The sequence below is a fragment of the Ambystoma mexicanum genome, chromosome 1q (genome assembly GCF_040938575.1).
Source record: "Ambystoma mexicanum isolate Mex_15411 chromosome 1q, UKY_AmexF1_1, whole genome shotgun sequence".
Classification (NCBI taxonomy): Eukaryota; Metazoa; Chordata; class Amphibia; order Caudata; family Ambystomatidae; genus Ambystoma; species Ambystoma mexicanum.
Window position 1 is genome coordinate 438,819,640 of NC_090922.1, and position 17,483 is coordinate 438,837,122.

Sequence of the window (17,483 nt, forward strand, 5' to 3'; positions counted from 1 at the left end):
TGCGCAGGTCGGGTGAGTGCGTAGTGCGGGTGAATGCGTAGAGCCCGAGAGTACATAGAGCAGACGAGTGCGTAGGGCAGATGACTGCATAGGACGGATGAGCATGTAGAGCGGATGAGTGCGTAGAGCAGATGAGTGCGTAGAGCATGCAGAGCAGATGAGCACCTAGACCGGATGAATGCCAGGGCGGATGTGTGCTTAGAGCGGATGACTACGTAGAGCCGCTAAATGCCTAGAGCGGAAGGAACAGGTGAAGTTTAAGGATGGACTGGGTGACGTATGTAGATAGAACGAGTGATGCATATGAATGGAGCGGATGACATATGTTGATGGAAGGGGTGACGTATCTGGATGGAACAGGGACGAATGTGAATGGAACGGGTGATGTATGTGGATGAAATGGGTGAAATACGTGGATGCAATGGATTAAGGATGCAACGGATTAAGTATGTGGAAGGTACTAGTGTAATATGTGAAAGGGACCGAGATGTATGTGGATTCTACGGGTGAAATACGTGTATGGAGTGCATAAAACAACCTAGAAAAACACGGAACGGATTGGATTGCGTGGAGCGGATTGGAGTGCGTGGAGCGGACTGGAGTGCATGGAGCGAACTGGAATGCATGGAACGGTCTGGAGTGCATGGAATTGCGCGACGTACATGGAATGGTTTGGAATGCATGGAACGTTTGAAGAGCATGTAACCCACCACATGAAATCACCACGCTTACTCTCTTCTTTACACCACCACTCAACTAGAACACAGAGATACTATGACACCATTCGGTATAACTGTTCTCATATCAACATCTGCCTCATACTGCACATCACTCCAACTAAACACTGCTGGTTACACACCCCCCAGCCAGGCGTTCTCCTCAGGCCTAACGCAGCCACAATCGGACTGGATTAACCTTGCTAGAACGAACACATACTCTTGATCTCTCAACCACCACACCTACCGCTAATAAGCAGCTTTTACACAAATACCACACAAGCTGCACACATATCCGGTGCTCACACGCACCTTTGACTCCCCCTACTCTCTCTACTGATCTGAACTTCGGTTCCCAAGGGCATTCAACCTACCAGCGCCTCCAGACCATACCAATGGTATATAACGCGCTATATAAATGCAAAGTAACATAACATAACCGGCACCGGAAATACCGGTGCCGGTAATCCCAGCAGTTTTTTGCCAGTGCCTGACTTACCTCCAGCTCTGGCCCCCCACTGGCAATCTTGTTTATTGTCGGTTCAGGATACGTGCCGGCAAACGTTATTACTGGCACGTATTTTCCGCACCGGCAAACATTTAATGAGGCCCTCTGTCTGTATCAGATAGGAAGGACAGACAATGTGCTTACACTTTCACATCTTCTGCACTGCCTGCATTCAGTCAAAAAAGTGACTCAAGTCTTTGATCCTTTAAATGGACATCTTAAAATGACAGTCTCAATGCTTCCAGGAACACAGTCAAAGCAGCACTAAATGCCTGTGAGAGGGTAACGTATTCGGTTTCGGGTTACTAAGGAAGTATTTGTCCGAAGCAGAGTATCTCTTACTTTAGCAGGAATTCGGACAAATGATTACTCAAAGCCACATTTGAGTACACCCCTAATAAAAAGTCACTTGCCCATTCCGTTCTCCACATGCACACAAGCCATTGGCTAGTGGTGAGAACACCTTTTGAGGCTTGGTTCTAGTAAGGATGATTTGGAAATCTGTTTGCGCAATGAATTACTTCTCCCTAACAGGTCCCCCAATGCACGATTACCATAGAAATGGCCCATGCCCTTCTCCTTCAGCAACTCACCTACAGCTAAACAAAACTACCATAAACCTAGGGAGCGCTCATGCTGCCCTGCTGCTGGACCCACTCATCCCTCGGCTCTGGGGTTCCCTCATTATTTATTTTGCTGCTCAGACACCCACTGTTTTGTCGTTAATTCAGGGTCTAGGTATGGAGCCCAGCCACTCCACACTGTGGGACCCCCTCACCTTTTTTTGTGGGACTCGCTCATTCTTTACTGCGCTGCTCCCCACCTGCCTTGTGGTTCATCCATGTCTTAGGTGTGGAGCCCAGCCACTCCACACTGTGGGACCCCCTCACCTTTTTTGTGGGACTCGCTCATCCCTGAGTTGTGGGGTTCGATCACTTTTTCATGTCATATATATGTTGGCCTTTGTGACCTTTACAGCTTGGCTGGGGAAAGAGTTACCTTAGCTTTACTGTTGTGTGCGTGGCAAACGGCGGTGCACAACCTAAAGTTCTCAGAGTGGATGGACCTTGATGTGGCAAGTGTGGGCCTTCTTCTCACACTTGTTGATGGCACCTTCCTGTGTGCAGTTCCACAGGTGTGAATTGTTTGCTCCCTGCTGTAAAACGCACACCAAGATTGTCCCTGTTTCGGGTGTGTTGTGTGTTGTAAGTTCTGCATTCTTCACCCGGCTTTTCATGGTAGTGTTATTGTGCTTATGGTGCTGTTGTAATCTGTACATGGTTTTGTGGTTCCCTTATTTTGGGTGGCTATAACACTCTAGATAAGTTCACGTCTTTCCCTTCTATAAGCTTTATTGAAGCTCATGCCTGCAAGTAATGTCCCCTTTTTTTGCCTGTTTTGCAGTTCCCGCTTTATTGGTTTGGAATGCCCGCCATCATGAAAGGCTGGTTCGAGCGCGTCTTCACACACGGCTATGCCTATAGCTTACAAACGATGTATGCTAAGGGTCCCTTTCAGGTAAGACCAAAACAAGCAGCCTATCCAACACACTCGGGGCACATTGTGGGCCGTCTGAGCTATCTGTAGCCCCACCCCGGGGCATTACTGCCCCATCCAGATGCCCGTCCTCCTGCCATTCATTCACTTCTACCCCCGCCCCACATTCTTTGGGCTCCTTCCTCGTATCGCATCACCACAGTAGCCTGGGGTTCGTATTCTTGTTTTCTATCCTATTCTATTCATCACCATCATATGACGGGGTCACATTTTCAAGGCTCTGCTATTCTACCCAGACTGCCTATCCCCGTCCCAATGTTAGTCTCTATGGTCCTCTCCTACCATTTCCCAAGGAGTCTGTGCTTTGCTCAGCCCTTACATCCAGCAGTTGATTCTATTATTTCCCATCATTGCATCCCATAGATTCCATCGACTTTCTGAACCGTATACTACGCACGTTGTTCTACCATCTGCCACTATTACATTGCATTGCCGATTCGCTGTTATTCTACCCCACTCTTACATTACCCAAAACACAATATTCGTTTCTCTCACTTACAATATACATGCACTTCTACCGTTGCCCATCCATACATTACCGAGATGGTGCTAATTTGACTGCGATGGATTGCCACCTGCCAGTTGAAACCTCCTGTTTTCTCAAAGTTTAGGAGCTCTTGATAAATGGATTCAGCAGGACAGATCTGCCACACAGTCTCACATTTGTAATATGCTCTATGCCTAAAAGATTGTGAATTTACTCCCCAGATAGGCCTTCTGCCACATGGGGTTTTTAAGCGAATCACTGACATTTATGACGTCAACACACCTGTAAAATGCCTGCTGTAGACAATGTAATGACAAACCAGCAGCTGTTGGGCAAGTTGGCTTTGTTTCACAAATAAAGACACAAGCAGCAGGAACGATTCCTTCCTATAGAAGCCCACAAGCATTAGGAAAGTGAGTTAATACTATACTGCTTTTAATTGGTACCCCTGCCCTTATCAATACTATTAGCGAGAGAAACTACATATTAAGCAAGAGGATTGGTTGCCCCAAAACTGCACCTGGTCAGAATGTTTTTGCCCCCTAAGTGAATCCGCCGCCAAAGTATTCTGTCATACCTGCTGATATAACAAGTTTGGATGGCTAATCATCAAAAAGGCTATTTTGTGGTATGGACAGAGTTTTGGTTATGGCCAATCTTTTAACATTGTGTGTCTTTTGAGTTGAGGTAGTGTGTTGTTTGGGGGTTATCACCTCATTCTTGGAATACTTTATTTTGCAGCCCCCTCTCGTAGAGCAAAACACAAATGATTTGGCGCCAACCCAGGATGGCACTATGTCCAATCAGCGGACACATTTACACCTCATCCAGGTGGGAAGGGGGCACTTGCAATAGTTGAGCTGAACACATAGCAGGCTCTTGGAACCTGTATAGCAAGCGTTTCTTAGGGCAGGGTATTTAATACTTGCATCCAAGGCCTTTTGCTCTCGAGAAGGCAAAACATGGACAGAGCTGAGGCAGACCTGGAGCTCAGGCAGCAAGAGCACCTCTTCCTAAAACAGGGCACTTCGGAAATAGCTGCAAAAGAGTGAAGACAGCAGAAATCCATTTTTGAATGGGCTAGCACACATGATTTTAGGTGCATACAATTCTTCCTTGAATTTCTATTTTCCTCATTTCATGAACAATGATGCTCCTCATCAGCTGATGTGTCTCGTTTGCTGTGCAAAGGTCAGACGTTCCATTGGGATTCCACAGCCGAAGCAGCGTTCCAAACCTTCAAAATAGCCTTCATCTAAGCTCCTGTGCTACAATCTCCTGACAACACTTAGCCTTTCAATCTAGATGCAGACACCTCATAACTAGCTACTTGGGCCACACTGCTACACTGGAACCATACCACCGAGCAAGAACACCTGTGGCATGTCACTCCCCCAAAAGTCCTCCAACTGAGCGTAGTGACAAGGACATGTGTTCATACTAAGCTGCGTTCTAAACCTTCAAGATAGCCTTCATCTAAGCTCCTGTGCTACAATCTCCAGACAACACTGTTAGGCAGAATTATATGCAGTACCCTTTGGGAACACCACACACAATTAAGACTACAAGTGACAGTAGAAATACACCTTTGGTACAAGCCCCTACTACACAGTTAAAGTCGTAGCGATGGCTAGCAGCCAAACTTATCTCAAGAGTAAGTGAGCAGTATCAGATAGTTACACAAAGGACAGCAATTACTATGATTCAGGCAAACACTGACTCAAGGTTTTCAAGTAAAAGAATATACATTTATTTCACTCTTCAGTTGTATAACATTACACTATTATAAGCAGTCTAAAAATCACACTCTTAATACACCACACCACGACCCTTAAATTCCAGACAAGTTAAGCTCACAAAATGAAGTGGGAGCAAAATGGCACTCCAGCAATTTAAAAGGGAGGGAAAGACAAAGTTAATAGAAATTAAATCAAACCAACAGGTAAGAACTCAGGTCAATTGAAAAAGAGGAAATACAGTGATAAAATCAGGTATAAAAGGCTTAGGGCCAAAGTCAATAGGTCAAAAGTCTTTTGCTCAGGATCACTCAGTTCAGGGTAGTTTGCAGTAAAGTTTGTGGCACGGATTCCGGACGAGGTTGGTTGATAGAAAAGTTAGTTCATAGAGAAGAGAAGGACAAGCCCTCGGATTGGAGAAAGAATTCAAACACTTTCACTGCGGTTGAACGAAACGATCAACCGGATTTGCACAGTATCTTAAAACGGAAAGGAAGCTGTAGCTGAGGCGGACGTTCCTGGTTCCTGCAGGCTCACGGTTCCTGAAGAGACTGTCAGACTGACAAGAAGTAGGAAGACTGGAGGGTCCTGCACTACCCAGGGAAGAAACCAGCAGCAGAGCAAAGCAACAAATAAAAGGTGCGTTCCTTAAAACCCAAGCAAGGTCCGACCTTCCTGGCTATCCGGCCCACTGTAGCTCTGTACAGCGAATTCAACCAGAGGAGGGGTCCTAGCTTGCAGTTTGGGCCAACTGGTTGGTCCCACCAGCTCAAGGGAAGATGTTTCTTGGAGGATCTTTTCTGTTGTCAGATTCTGAAGATTCGGACCTACAGCAGGGCTTCACCGGGCGGTTCAGTCGTTGTAGGGGTCCTCTTCTGTCAGCTCCTCGTTGGTTCTTTCGTTCCAGTGGCGACTCTGCCTTTCCAGTCCCAGAGACCTGCTTTTTATGCAGTTTTCCCCCATTCATACAGCCTGGCTGTCAATCACACAGCAGAGTGGCTGTCCTGGCAAGGACAGTCCCCTCAGCCAATCAAACAGGACTGCGACTTGGGTTACCAAGGGAACCCCTGGCAGGGGTCCGAAGATCCCTCCCTCACATCTTGCCTACCTAGACTTTCAGGCGCCTTAAGGAGGGCTTCTGTGCAGAAGCCTGCGAAAAGACGGCGAACAAAGGAATCATCCCCGGTTTGGCACGCAGAGAAAAACACGAGAAAGACTTTAACAAAAAGAAATGGCGAATAAACCCAGCCGGAGCCTAAATAAAATGTATTTGGTCAAGCGGATTTATGTTCAAGGCTAATATAATAGCCTGAAACAATACCATGGTTATATAAGATAACTGTGGTAGAAAAATTAGGATAGTTACCACTGCCACCAGCCAAGTCTTGATTTAAAGGGAGCGAAACAATGCTCCAAGAGACACGGACAAAAAGGGATAAGAATTAACCCTTTCCAATACTCCATGTAAGGTGGGATGTACTGTGTCTGTGGTTTAAAGTGACTAAAATAAAGTTAATGGCAACTCTACGTTTTCTGGGGGACAGTAGTCAGCCCCAGAAAGTGGAGTCAGTGGGAAGTCTCATAGACAACCCTGTGTCACTGCACTGAAGGTGCTGTGTAATACACATGAAAAATATGAGGCCATGGAGTAGGTAAGGCTCCAGTGCTCAAGATCACGCAAAAGTGAAAACACACACAGCAAAACACATGTAAGAGTGGGAAGAAAGGCTCCCACTCTTACCATGTGAAAAAAATAAATCATAGAAATCCAGCAAAGCTGCTGAGGGACTCATTAGGTAAGGGAAATCAGCCATTTATGAGAAGTCTCCCTAACAAACACTTAGCCTTTCAATGTGGATGCATACACCTCAGAACTAGCTACTGGGGCCATGCTGCTACACTGCAACCAGACCACCGAGCAAGAACACCCCGTGAAATATCACTCTCCTAAATGTCCTCCTACTGAGCGTAGTGACAAGGGCATGTGTTAATACTAAGCTTCTTAGTGTACTTAGGTATGTCACTCTCAGACCAATATTTTGACAAATTATGTGGTTTATCTACTGTGTTTCATGTCCGAGTTCAAGGAAATGCTGGCTTGCTGAATAAATCTGCTTTTTATTTGAGCAAACCTTTAAAAAAGATGCCGGACAAATATGAATCCGCACCGCTTTGATACTAAAAAAACCTATGCAAAATCCAAAACCAGGGAAATGTCAAATATTGAGTCAGACCATTCTTTTCTTTTCATATTAATATTTTCTTCTTTTAAGGATAAACACAGAACAGACAATACAAATAAAATGTGTCCAAATGTAATGGGAAACTTGTCTTGCTAACACAGGCAGTATGGCCTGTCATATCCTCTAATCCTCCTCTAACACCTTTCCACCTCGGCTCTCTTCCTCTGAGATTCAACTTCTCTACTTTTCCTTACCCCATCAACTGAACATTGCTCTCTGGAATGCTCAGCCTGTGTGCCACAAAACCTCCTTTATCACTGCCTACTTCCACTCCAGCTCTCCTCCCTTAGACCTTCTTGCTATCACTGAAACCTGAATTTCTCCATCTGACATTGCCACTCTGCTGGCCCTACATGACTCCAAACTATCCTTCATTCACTCTCCTTGACTGACTGGCAGAGGTGGAGGTGACGGACACCTACTCTCTTCCCGCCTCAATGCCTCACAAATCTGCAATGCCACGTCCTCTCCTACCTCTTTTGAATTCACCATCTTTACTATTGCTCTCCTTCACTTGGTTCATATTGTCTCCATCTATCACCATCCTAGTCCCACTGGACCCATTATCGGATGATCTTGGGCAACTCCTTGATTTTCTTCCCACTAAAAATCACCTCATTATCCTAGGTGACTTTAGCCTTCCCTCTCCAACTGCTTCGCAGAAATCTGAATTTCAGTCTTTTCTTAGTGACTACGTTCTTCACTCTATCCATAACCTACACACCCACACAAGGGGTAACTCTTTGGATTTCTTATTCATCATTAATGTGTCTACCTTCATCGCCTCTGCTAAGCACTCCAGCCTATCCTCCATACTAATTCCCCTTGACCTGTCTGCTGCCTTTGACACAGTTGATCACTCTGATCTCCTTAATACCCTCTTTCATCTTGGGATTTGCGATCGATCCCTTGCCTGGATTGAATCCTATCTTGTACCTAACCAATTTTCTGTCTACTGGAGCAACAACACTTCTCAACTCACTCCTCTAACTCTTGGTGCTCCACAGGCTCAGTCTTGAGTCCGCTCCCTTTTACACTCTACACCTCTGCTCTTGGGGCATTAATCTCCTCCTTTGGGTTCTCGTACAAACTCTTCGCGGGCGACACCCAAATCTTCTTCTCTTTTCCAGAACTCGCCTCTGAGCTCTCAATCAAAATTTCCAGCTGTCTCTCTGCCATTAAATATTGGATGGCTTTACACTCTCTAATGTTAAACTCTACCAAAACAGAGGTTCTCTACTTCCCTGCCAAAAGCTCTCTCTCATCTCTTCCTCTGCCTATCCACTTCCCACCTGACACTCTCTCCTACTCATCTTCAGCTAGAAACCTTAGCGCCATCTATGACTCTTCTCAAATCTTCTCTGCATTCATTGCCAAAATTCGAACAATATCTCACCTCCACCTCCTAAATGTTAGGAAAATCAGGCACCTCCTTCCTTTCAACACCACCAAGCATCTCTTAACCACTCCTGTCTTCTCTAAACTGGACTACTGTGCCATTATTCTCTTCAGTCTCCCCAACTATGCTTTTTGTCCTCTTGACAAAATCATTAACTTTGTTACCAGGACTCTCTTTGAACTCCCTCACTTCACACCTATTTCCTTGTACTGTCACCAGGCTGGATGCTGATGATGCAAAACAGAGCCAGATTTAAATATCTTCTCCTGGTTCACAAATCTATCCACGGTAAGGCACCACTGTATTCACCTCTATCCATCTCTACAAGCCTTCTCGTAATCTCTGCTCTGCCTCCACGACTACCCATGTGGCTCCTCACCCTCCCTATACTTCCTCTTGTTTCCGCTCTTTCTCTCTTCTTGCTCCCCTTGCATAGAATTCTCTTCCTCCTGACATGCGAGAAAGAGCCCACACACATTTTTTCAAAAACAAACTAAAAGCCTACCTCCTTGCCTCCGAGTTACTCTCTTAACCTACCTCTCATCTGCCTGGTAGCTAACATTTTTCCCTCGCGTCTAACCTGCCTCTGTCCCTCATTTCTCCTGCTTCCACTGTAGCACTTCACCCATCATGTCGCATCCCGAGTACAGCTGGCCGTACCACCTACATGCACGTAAAAATGTCCAGTGTTCATTGTCCTTAATCTATGTATATCCACTTACGTATTGTCCCTGGTGACCTACTCCCCTCCACAACCAGGTCAGAATGTCCATAAAACTCACCCCATTGTAAAAAGCTCATGGCTTCCCGTCAAATCTGATTTCTTATCTATTGTACGGTCTTTTGTGATCAAAGGAGCATTGTTCCTCGTGTATGTTAATGTTAATGTTAAAGGACATTTGTACCGTGCACTATCACCACCGTAGTGGTCCCCTGGCGCTCTAGTGGCTCTGAAAAAAGTGGAGGAGAGGGGGTGGGTTAGTGGGAATAAGATGGAAAAGTGCAAGAAAGCAGTGATGTGCTGTTGGCAGCCTCAGCCCGGTGGGTCCGTTGGCTGGGCTTGGGGTGTTTTATGGTCCGTAGTCGTTGTGTGCTGTTGTGTAAGTCTATGTGTGGTTTGTTTTGTTGTTGCATTGTTGTGAAGTTTGTGCGGATTGCTGCGTTTTAGGCTTGTGGTTGTGTTTGGTTATAGTTTGAGAGGTGTATGCAGAGGGATGGAATTGTTAGTTGGTTGGTTAGTTGGCCTTGCTGTCCTTGCAATTGTGGGATTCCATCTAGGTATGCTACATGCTAACAGTCACATTTCTATCTAGATGCCGCGTAAGCTAAAGTTCAGAATTCTATACTAGAGTGGCACATGCTAACAGTCACATTTCTGTCTAGATGCGACGCAAGCTAGGGTTCAGAATCCTGAGTGTGGTGCATGCTAAGAATCACACATGCTAACAATCACATTTCTGAAATTCCATCTAGGTGTGGCATATGCTAACAGTCATATATCTGTCTAGATTTGGCGCAGACTAAACTTGAGAAACTCAATCTAAGTGTTGCTCATGCTAGCAATCACATTTCTGTCTAGATTTGGCGCAGACTAGACTTGAGAGTTTGTCTAGGTGTGGCATATGCTAACAATCACATTTCTATCTAGATGCCGCATAAGATAAAGTTCATAATTCCATACTAGAGTGGCACATGCTAACAGTCACATTTCTGTCTAGATGCGACGCAAGCTAGGGTTCAGAATCCTGAGTGTGGTGCATGCTGACAGTCACATTTCTATCTAGATGCGACGCAAGCTAGGTTCAGAATTCTAAGTGTGGTGCATTCTAAGAATCACATTTCTATCTAGATGCAACGCAAGCTAGGTTCAGAATTCTAAGTGTGGTGCATGCTAAGAATCACATATGTTAACAATCACATTTCTGAAATTCCATCTAGGTGTGGCATATGCTAACAGTCATATTTCTGTCTAGATTTGGCGCAGACTAAACTTGAGAGTTCGTCTAGGTGTGGCACATGCTAACAGTCACATTTCTGTCTAGATGCAATGCAAGCTAGGTTCAGAATTCTAAGTGTGGTACATGCTAAGAATCACATTTATATCTAGATGCGATGCAAGCTAGGTTCAGAATTCTAAGTGTGGTGCATGCTAAGAATCACATTTTTATCTAGACACGACGCAAGCTAGGTTCAGAATTCTAAGTGTGGAGCATGCTAAGAATCACATATGTTAACAATCACATTTTTGAAATTCCATCTAAGTGTGGCATATTCTAACAGTCATATTTCTGTCTAGATTTGGCGCAGACTAAACTTGAGAGTTTGTCTATGTGTGGCACATGCTAATAGTCACATTTCTGTCTAGATGCGATGCAAGCTAGGTTCATAATTCTAAGTGTGGTGCATGCTAACAATCACATTTCTGTCTGGATGCTGCGTAAGCTAGGTTCAGAATTCTATGTGTGGTGCATGCTAAGAGTCACGTATGCTAACAATCACATTTCTGAAATTCCATCTAGGTGTAGCATATGCTATCTGTCTAGATTTGGTGCAGACTAAACTTGAGAAATTCCATCTAAGTGTGGCTTATGCTAGCAATCACCTTTCTGTCTAGATTGGCGCAAGCTAGTCTTTGTGGTTCTCTCGGGGTATGGTACTAGTTAACATTATACTGCAGGCAGTGTTTGCTGTCCAGCCATGAATAGGTTTAGGCTGGTGGTCACATATCTCTCTAATAATGCATGGTGTAGGTCTGTAGCAGTCTAGGCCATTCAAAGGTAAGTTAGAGTGGCAGGAGCTTTCTGGAGTACAGTAATTGCTCTAACCCCACCCATGCCAGCACTTACAGTTTTGTCGGTGTCTGGTGGCTTCATTGGCTTCCCCTGCGGACACCTGCAGACACTCTCTGGAGCCGCCTCTGTTGGAGCCGCCCTTGGCCTTGGGGCCCTTAGCCACAGGGACTGCCACGCAGAGGGCTGCCCTAGGAAGTCCAGTTAAGAGCAGCGGTCAGACCAATCAGAATGCGGGGGCGGGCTGGGAGGCGGGAGGAGGGTGGGAGGCCAGCAGAGAGGCAGTGCGGAACAGGGCTGCAGGCAGGGCCAGGGGGCCCAAACCACGGACCAAATTCATGGAAACAAAGGCCCAGGGGGATCAGCAGTAGGCCCATACTCACCTGCTCCATCTGAATAAATGCTGCGAGCAGGGAGCTGCCTCGATGGTACCATGGCAAAGGCAGATCTTTGCAGCCTATCGGGGTCGGGGGGCGGGCTGGGAGGCGGGAGGGGGGCTGGAGGCCAGCAGAGAGGCAGTGGGGAACGGGGCTGCAGGCAGGGCCAGGGGGCCCAAACCACGGACCAAATTCGTGGAAACAAAGGCCCAGGGGGGTCAGCAGTAGGCCCAAACTCACCTGCTCCGTCTGAATAAATGATGCGAGCAGGGAGCTGCCTCGATGGTAGCATGGCAAAGGCAGATCTATAAATACATAAAATAAAAATAAATACATATCAGCCACCTGTGTTTACATTGGTGAGTGTTCAATTCCTTGCTCAATAACAAGCTTATATTTTTGTGGGTGTTAAAGTTTATATTTTTTTAGACATGATTACATTTGTAGTCATCTGAGAATGTGAACTGAATACAAATTGGGCCTTGGGAGGCAAAGGTCAGAATGTTTGCAAAATGTCTCCTATTTATATCTGAAAATGTGAACTAAATGTGCACTAAAGTGCGTGCTTCACCTGCTCAGTAGCCGCCCCCCCCCCCGCATCGTTTGCTCTGCCCTCTCCTGAAACCAGTATCCCATTTCTCCCACACAACCTGTGCCCTCTAACATAATACACAATTAGCATGTTAATGTTGCGCCTATGTATTCATTTCATCCCACAGAAAAAGAAGGCCTTGTTGTCGTTCACCACAGGAGGAAACGATTCCTCTTTCAGCCCAACAGGTGTTCATGGCGATATCAACGTGGTCCTGTGGCCGCTGCAGGTAAATAGTTAATGAAGTTCTTCTCTATAGCTCTAGACATTATGGTCAAACAGATGTGGTCTTGTGCGGCTCAACGTTCGGCCAAGGGTGCTTGCATTGTAAGTGCTTGTCACACTGAAACAGGGGCTTATTCTATGTTATTCCTGCATGCGATTCATCGAGGGGTGCGCATATTACATCCTGTACATTTCAGCGTGTTTTCCATCAAAGGATGCAATGGACATGCTCTTTCTTGCAAAATCTATAGCTTTTGGCTGATGAAAGTCACGATTCTTGAATGTTCAGTTATGGAAGCGGAATCACCAATCATTTCCAGTGCATCCAAGAGTCTGTGTGGAGAAATAGTTTGACGTTAATCCACGATGGCTCCATATGGGTGGCTTAGGGGGGGCAAGACCTATGTAAAAAGCTATATTTACACGGCAAGTTCAATGGTACGTTAGATTTCAATTTTTTAAAAGTGAAGCAAATCTTGCACTTACTAAACAGGCAACTGACTGGTGTATTTTCATTTTTGCTCAATGCTCCTAAGGTTACTCAGAGGCAGTCTTAGCTTTTTAACTAGACTGCATGTTTCCTCAACACCCCTTTATCACTCTGCTGAACAAAAGAAGTGTGAGGCCTGTGACGAAGTCCACTGTCCTGTTCTGGGAATTACCAGGACAGTGAGTTGGAGAGCCCGGTGCCACTCTGAGTCAGTGATTTTGGGGCCTAGGGTATGGCGAGTATCCCATGGTCACATGACACTGGGCCCAGACACATGGCAAGGGGCTGTTAGATCGTCCCACCAGAGAGCTCAGAAAAGAGTCCAATGCTGACCCACAAAATTGACCCATCAGCGAAAAGCCAGCCCTGACCCCTTATCTAAACCCTTTTAAGAGTATTTGCATTAGCGAAAAGACTCCTGTCGCCAATGAAGAGAGTCTAAATATCAGCTTGGCCAAACCCAAATCTCTTCACATTGTAATGAAAGGCTTGCCTTTGAAGGGAGGGCCTTTGCGTGTGATCAAGGTAATTGGTGAGGGCAGCGATAATGTTATGGGTTCGCCTGGCACACTGAAGGGGATTCCTTTGAAGGCTCCAGGGACCTGCATCAAACAGCAGGGTCCTATGGAAAATTGCTTGGAGTCTGTGACTCCCCAAACACTGAGAAACTTGCATGGGAAATAGTGGAATTTGGGTTGTTTGACAGAAGTGAAACCATATTTGCAGCGGAATTTACTGTAGTCAATTTCGCAGCAAATCTGGTTTCACTTCTGCCAAACAAATCAAATCATGACATATTCCAAACCCTCCACTACCTTCCCCTATTTACCTTTTTTCTTCCTGCTGCCTCTGCCACTTCTCTTGCACCCTGTGACGCAGGTCGGATCTGACGCTGCAGGCTCCCTTTTTCTTTTTTGGAATTTAAAAAAAAGAAATCTTTAAGAGGTCGGGTGTGGGGGACACCCCTGCAACCGCTGCTGACATCATAGTGAACAATGGTGCGAGGGAAACCCCTGCAGCCCCCGCTCCCCTTGTTCCTTATAATGCCATTCGAATGGGAGATTTGATCGTAATGATCGTATTCGATAAAATCTTCAATCAAATCTCCCATTTGAACAATTTTTTTTTTCCAGTCATATTGGGTATTACCAAGTAGTGTACTTTTTGAAAATAAATGATACTGCTCTCGCTCACACAGCGCTAACAATGTATCGAATCATACAAAAGGCTTAACCAGTGGGTTTCTAATCCGTAATCAATAACGCTAGAAGCATCACAGTCCTTGCCCAGTGCAGGAAGCCTACAGACAACAACTCTAAAATCCAGAATGTCAGAGAGTTCAGATATAAGTTTGGTTCAACCATCTGAGCCCATCCCATCCCCAGGTTACTCAGGGAAGTTGGCCAGGCCCAGCCCTTTCTCAAACAACACTGCATTTATATTGTGTGCCCTCTCCCCCGGGGTGGGTTTTACTACCCCAGTTGGCGAGTGTACTTTGCAAGAGCAGGAGGCTGCATTTTCTAGCAGGCTGTAAACGTGAGAGTGGTGGAAGAAGTGGAGGCTGGAGAGACAGGATAGGCTTCGGTGGTGGTGGCAGCAGAAAGCAGGAGGAGGTGATAATGTCAAGGGTGGCGAGTGAAAAGAAGGCATTGCTGTTAACAAGAGAGATTCGGGAAGGGGTGAAAACATCAGGCGTGGAGAAGGAGAATAAGCAGAGGGAGGTGTTATTTGGGAGAGACCCAGGAGGAAGTGGTAACATCAGGGGTGGGGATCCAACGGAGGCGGGTTATGGTAGAAGAAGAACTCCAGAGATCTGGAAGGAGGTGGTAGCATCAGATGGGGAGAGTGACAAGAAGGAGGTGGTGGTAACAGAAGGGGTGGTAGTAAACCAAACAATGAACAAGTGTCTCCCAGACATAAAGCGGAGGTGGCGGAAAAAAGAGGCAGTCAGGAGAATGTAAAACATAGGACCAGGGATCAGTGACCACACCAAGGTCTGAGCCTGACACAGAAGCAGTCACATTAGGTGGAGAGAGTGGGCCAGATGTGGTAAAAGCGAAATGCAGAAGAACAAAGCCCGAAAAAGAGAGCAAGGAAGACGAGGGCATAGGGAGCACAGGAAGGTTCCATGATGCCCATTCGACCCCAGGCAGGTCCAAAAAAAGGGAGGAGAGGAATGAGATGGGGCCTGGAGGTTATGGTTAGCTTAGAGAGGGGAAGGGAAAAAAGCATGGAACATTCTCATACTGACCCAAAAGAAAGATACTGATGGCAAGAGCCGCTGGAATAACCACTGCTGGGGCTTTAGGGCAAGAAAAATCCCAAAATGCAAAAAAGTAAGAACCAGAAATTCAAAGACTTCTAGAGATTGCACTGCGGTTAAAATACGACTTTCATCTTCGGAGCCTTCTTAGTAGTCCTAAAGTTCCAGATGGCAACTTCTTTCTGTTGGACGTCTCCCCTAAACCGCCCTCGTCTCCCCCGTATTCTGGTGTGGATTCATACAAATGCGATGTATCCTTTAGTGCCACCTATTAGCTGAAACTATGGCACTGGAGTAGGACCTGGGATGTGAGGCGGGGGCCCAAAGCCTGTGGGCCTTTGTGGAATGATTCTTCCTGGGCGTCACGTGTACCTGGAAAGAATTGATTATGTAGCACCCCTCGGTACTCAAAACCCCTCCAACTGCTCCTCGCGAGTCTTATCAGGGTTCCAGTTCTCGGGGGGCATGATGTGACATGGCAACTTCTGCATGCATCGGATTCTAGCAATGACTTTACTATCGCACACAGATCTGCAGTACAATAATATCCCATTACAACCCCCCCCCCCCGGATAGAAAATAAATTCACTTGGCAAAGCATATACATAATCCCTCATTCTCAAGGGTGCAACTCCGCTCCTTCACGTACCCACAACCCTGGATCAGGGTGTTCAGTATCACCCTCTTCACCAGAACCACTCGCTTGAACTGCACACTCGCTCTCATTTCGATCACTGCCTTGAATGCACACAAGACCGGTGCCAGCCTCTGCATCGGCAATCTCACTTCAACATCCCCCTTCAGACTCCTCTTTGCACCTTTCATTGACCCAGCATGCTCGTTGAGTGTCCTGCACAGAGATACGACTCTTACTCCACACAGCCCCGTCTTCTAGTCTAAGGTATGCCGCACCACTCTTGACAATCCTGGTGGCGATAAGAACCAGGGAAACGCGTACTTACAAACCTGGGATCCGGTACCCGGACTACATTCCCCACCTGCACATGAACACTTTGGCCATCCCGGCTAATGTCCGCCTTGCCTGCACATTCTACTTGTTTCTGTCTCTGCTCAACAGTCTTTAAGTGGATACATGACTGAGATCTCTCAACTGACCAAACTGTTCTCCACTTGTAATCGCCTTTCCTGCCCCTGATCATCTCAAATGGCGTACATTGCGTAAGGGCAGACGTTCTGTGTCTGTGGGCTTTAACTGTTCCAACTGGGACACTCTGCCAAACCATCCTGCTGCCCAATGCCAACTGAATGATCTCCTTGATACACCCCTTAGCTGTCTCCACCAGCCTGTTGGCACTAGTATTATACAAAGAGGCCCTATAATGCTCTGTATGTTGGTACCTGGTGAAAAACAAATTGCACGCCATTCTCTGCAACTTCCAGGCTACAAGGAACCAACTTCTCTGCCAAAACCTTCCTCATGAATTCAATGGCTTTGCTTGTGATGACTGACTGTACTGGGGATACCTCCATCCACTTGGACGTGTAATCAACCATGACCAGTAAATACCATGTTCCTCTTCCGGGACATCAAACTGACCCATTATGTCCAATGCCACCTTGCGCCAGACTTAATCTCGGATCAACATGTTACTCTGACGGTGTGCCCTCACCGTCTACATCTTAGCATTGATGGCACACTGCATGCAATCTCTGACAACTTGCTCCATGCCACTCTCCATTGCCGGACACCAACACGCCTACTGTGACTGCCTTTTGGTAAGAGTCCTGCCCCAATGCCCTTCATGTGCCAAGACAGAGCCTTAACAAAATAGCCTTAATCAACCTGTGCAAGCGGTCCCCCCACACCTTCAGCCAGTTCATCCAGGGTGGCAGAGCACAGCCTGCCTTTGCACTATTGCTCAACACTCGTCCATCCTTCTCTTAGCACCATCACAACATCTCCTGGCAAATGCCTGAAAATGCATAGACCTTATGATCCCAAACAGTTCAATAGGGCCGTTTCCTTCTGGTCATCCAAGTAATAGGCTCCTCCCAGTAGCCCTAAAATACACCTTGAACGTACCAATCCACAAATCCCAGTTTCTGGGGTAGTCTGTAACTACAACAATGTAACTTCTAA

General features: G+C 46.3%; 1 protein-coding gene across 1 annotated transcript in view; it reads left to right on the top strand.

Moving 5' to 3' along the window:
* The window catches only part of LOC138528480 (NAD(P)H dehydrogenase [quinone] 1-like), a 126,745-nt gene that overhangs the window by 66,329 nt on the left and 42,933 nt on the right, over positions 1–17,483 (top strand). The window contains exons 4-5 of the mRNA XM_069640143.1: positions 2,629–2,742; positions 12,532–12,633. Of these exons, the coding sequence (XP_069496244.1) occupies positions 2,629–2,742; positions 12,532–12,633 (216 nt within the window). The remainder of the gene's footprint in view (positions 1–2,628; positions 2,743–12,531; positions 12,634–17,483) is intronic.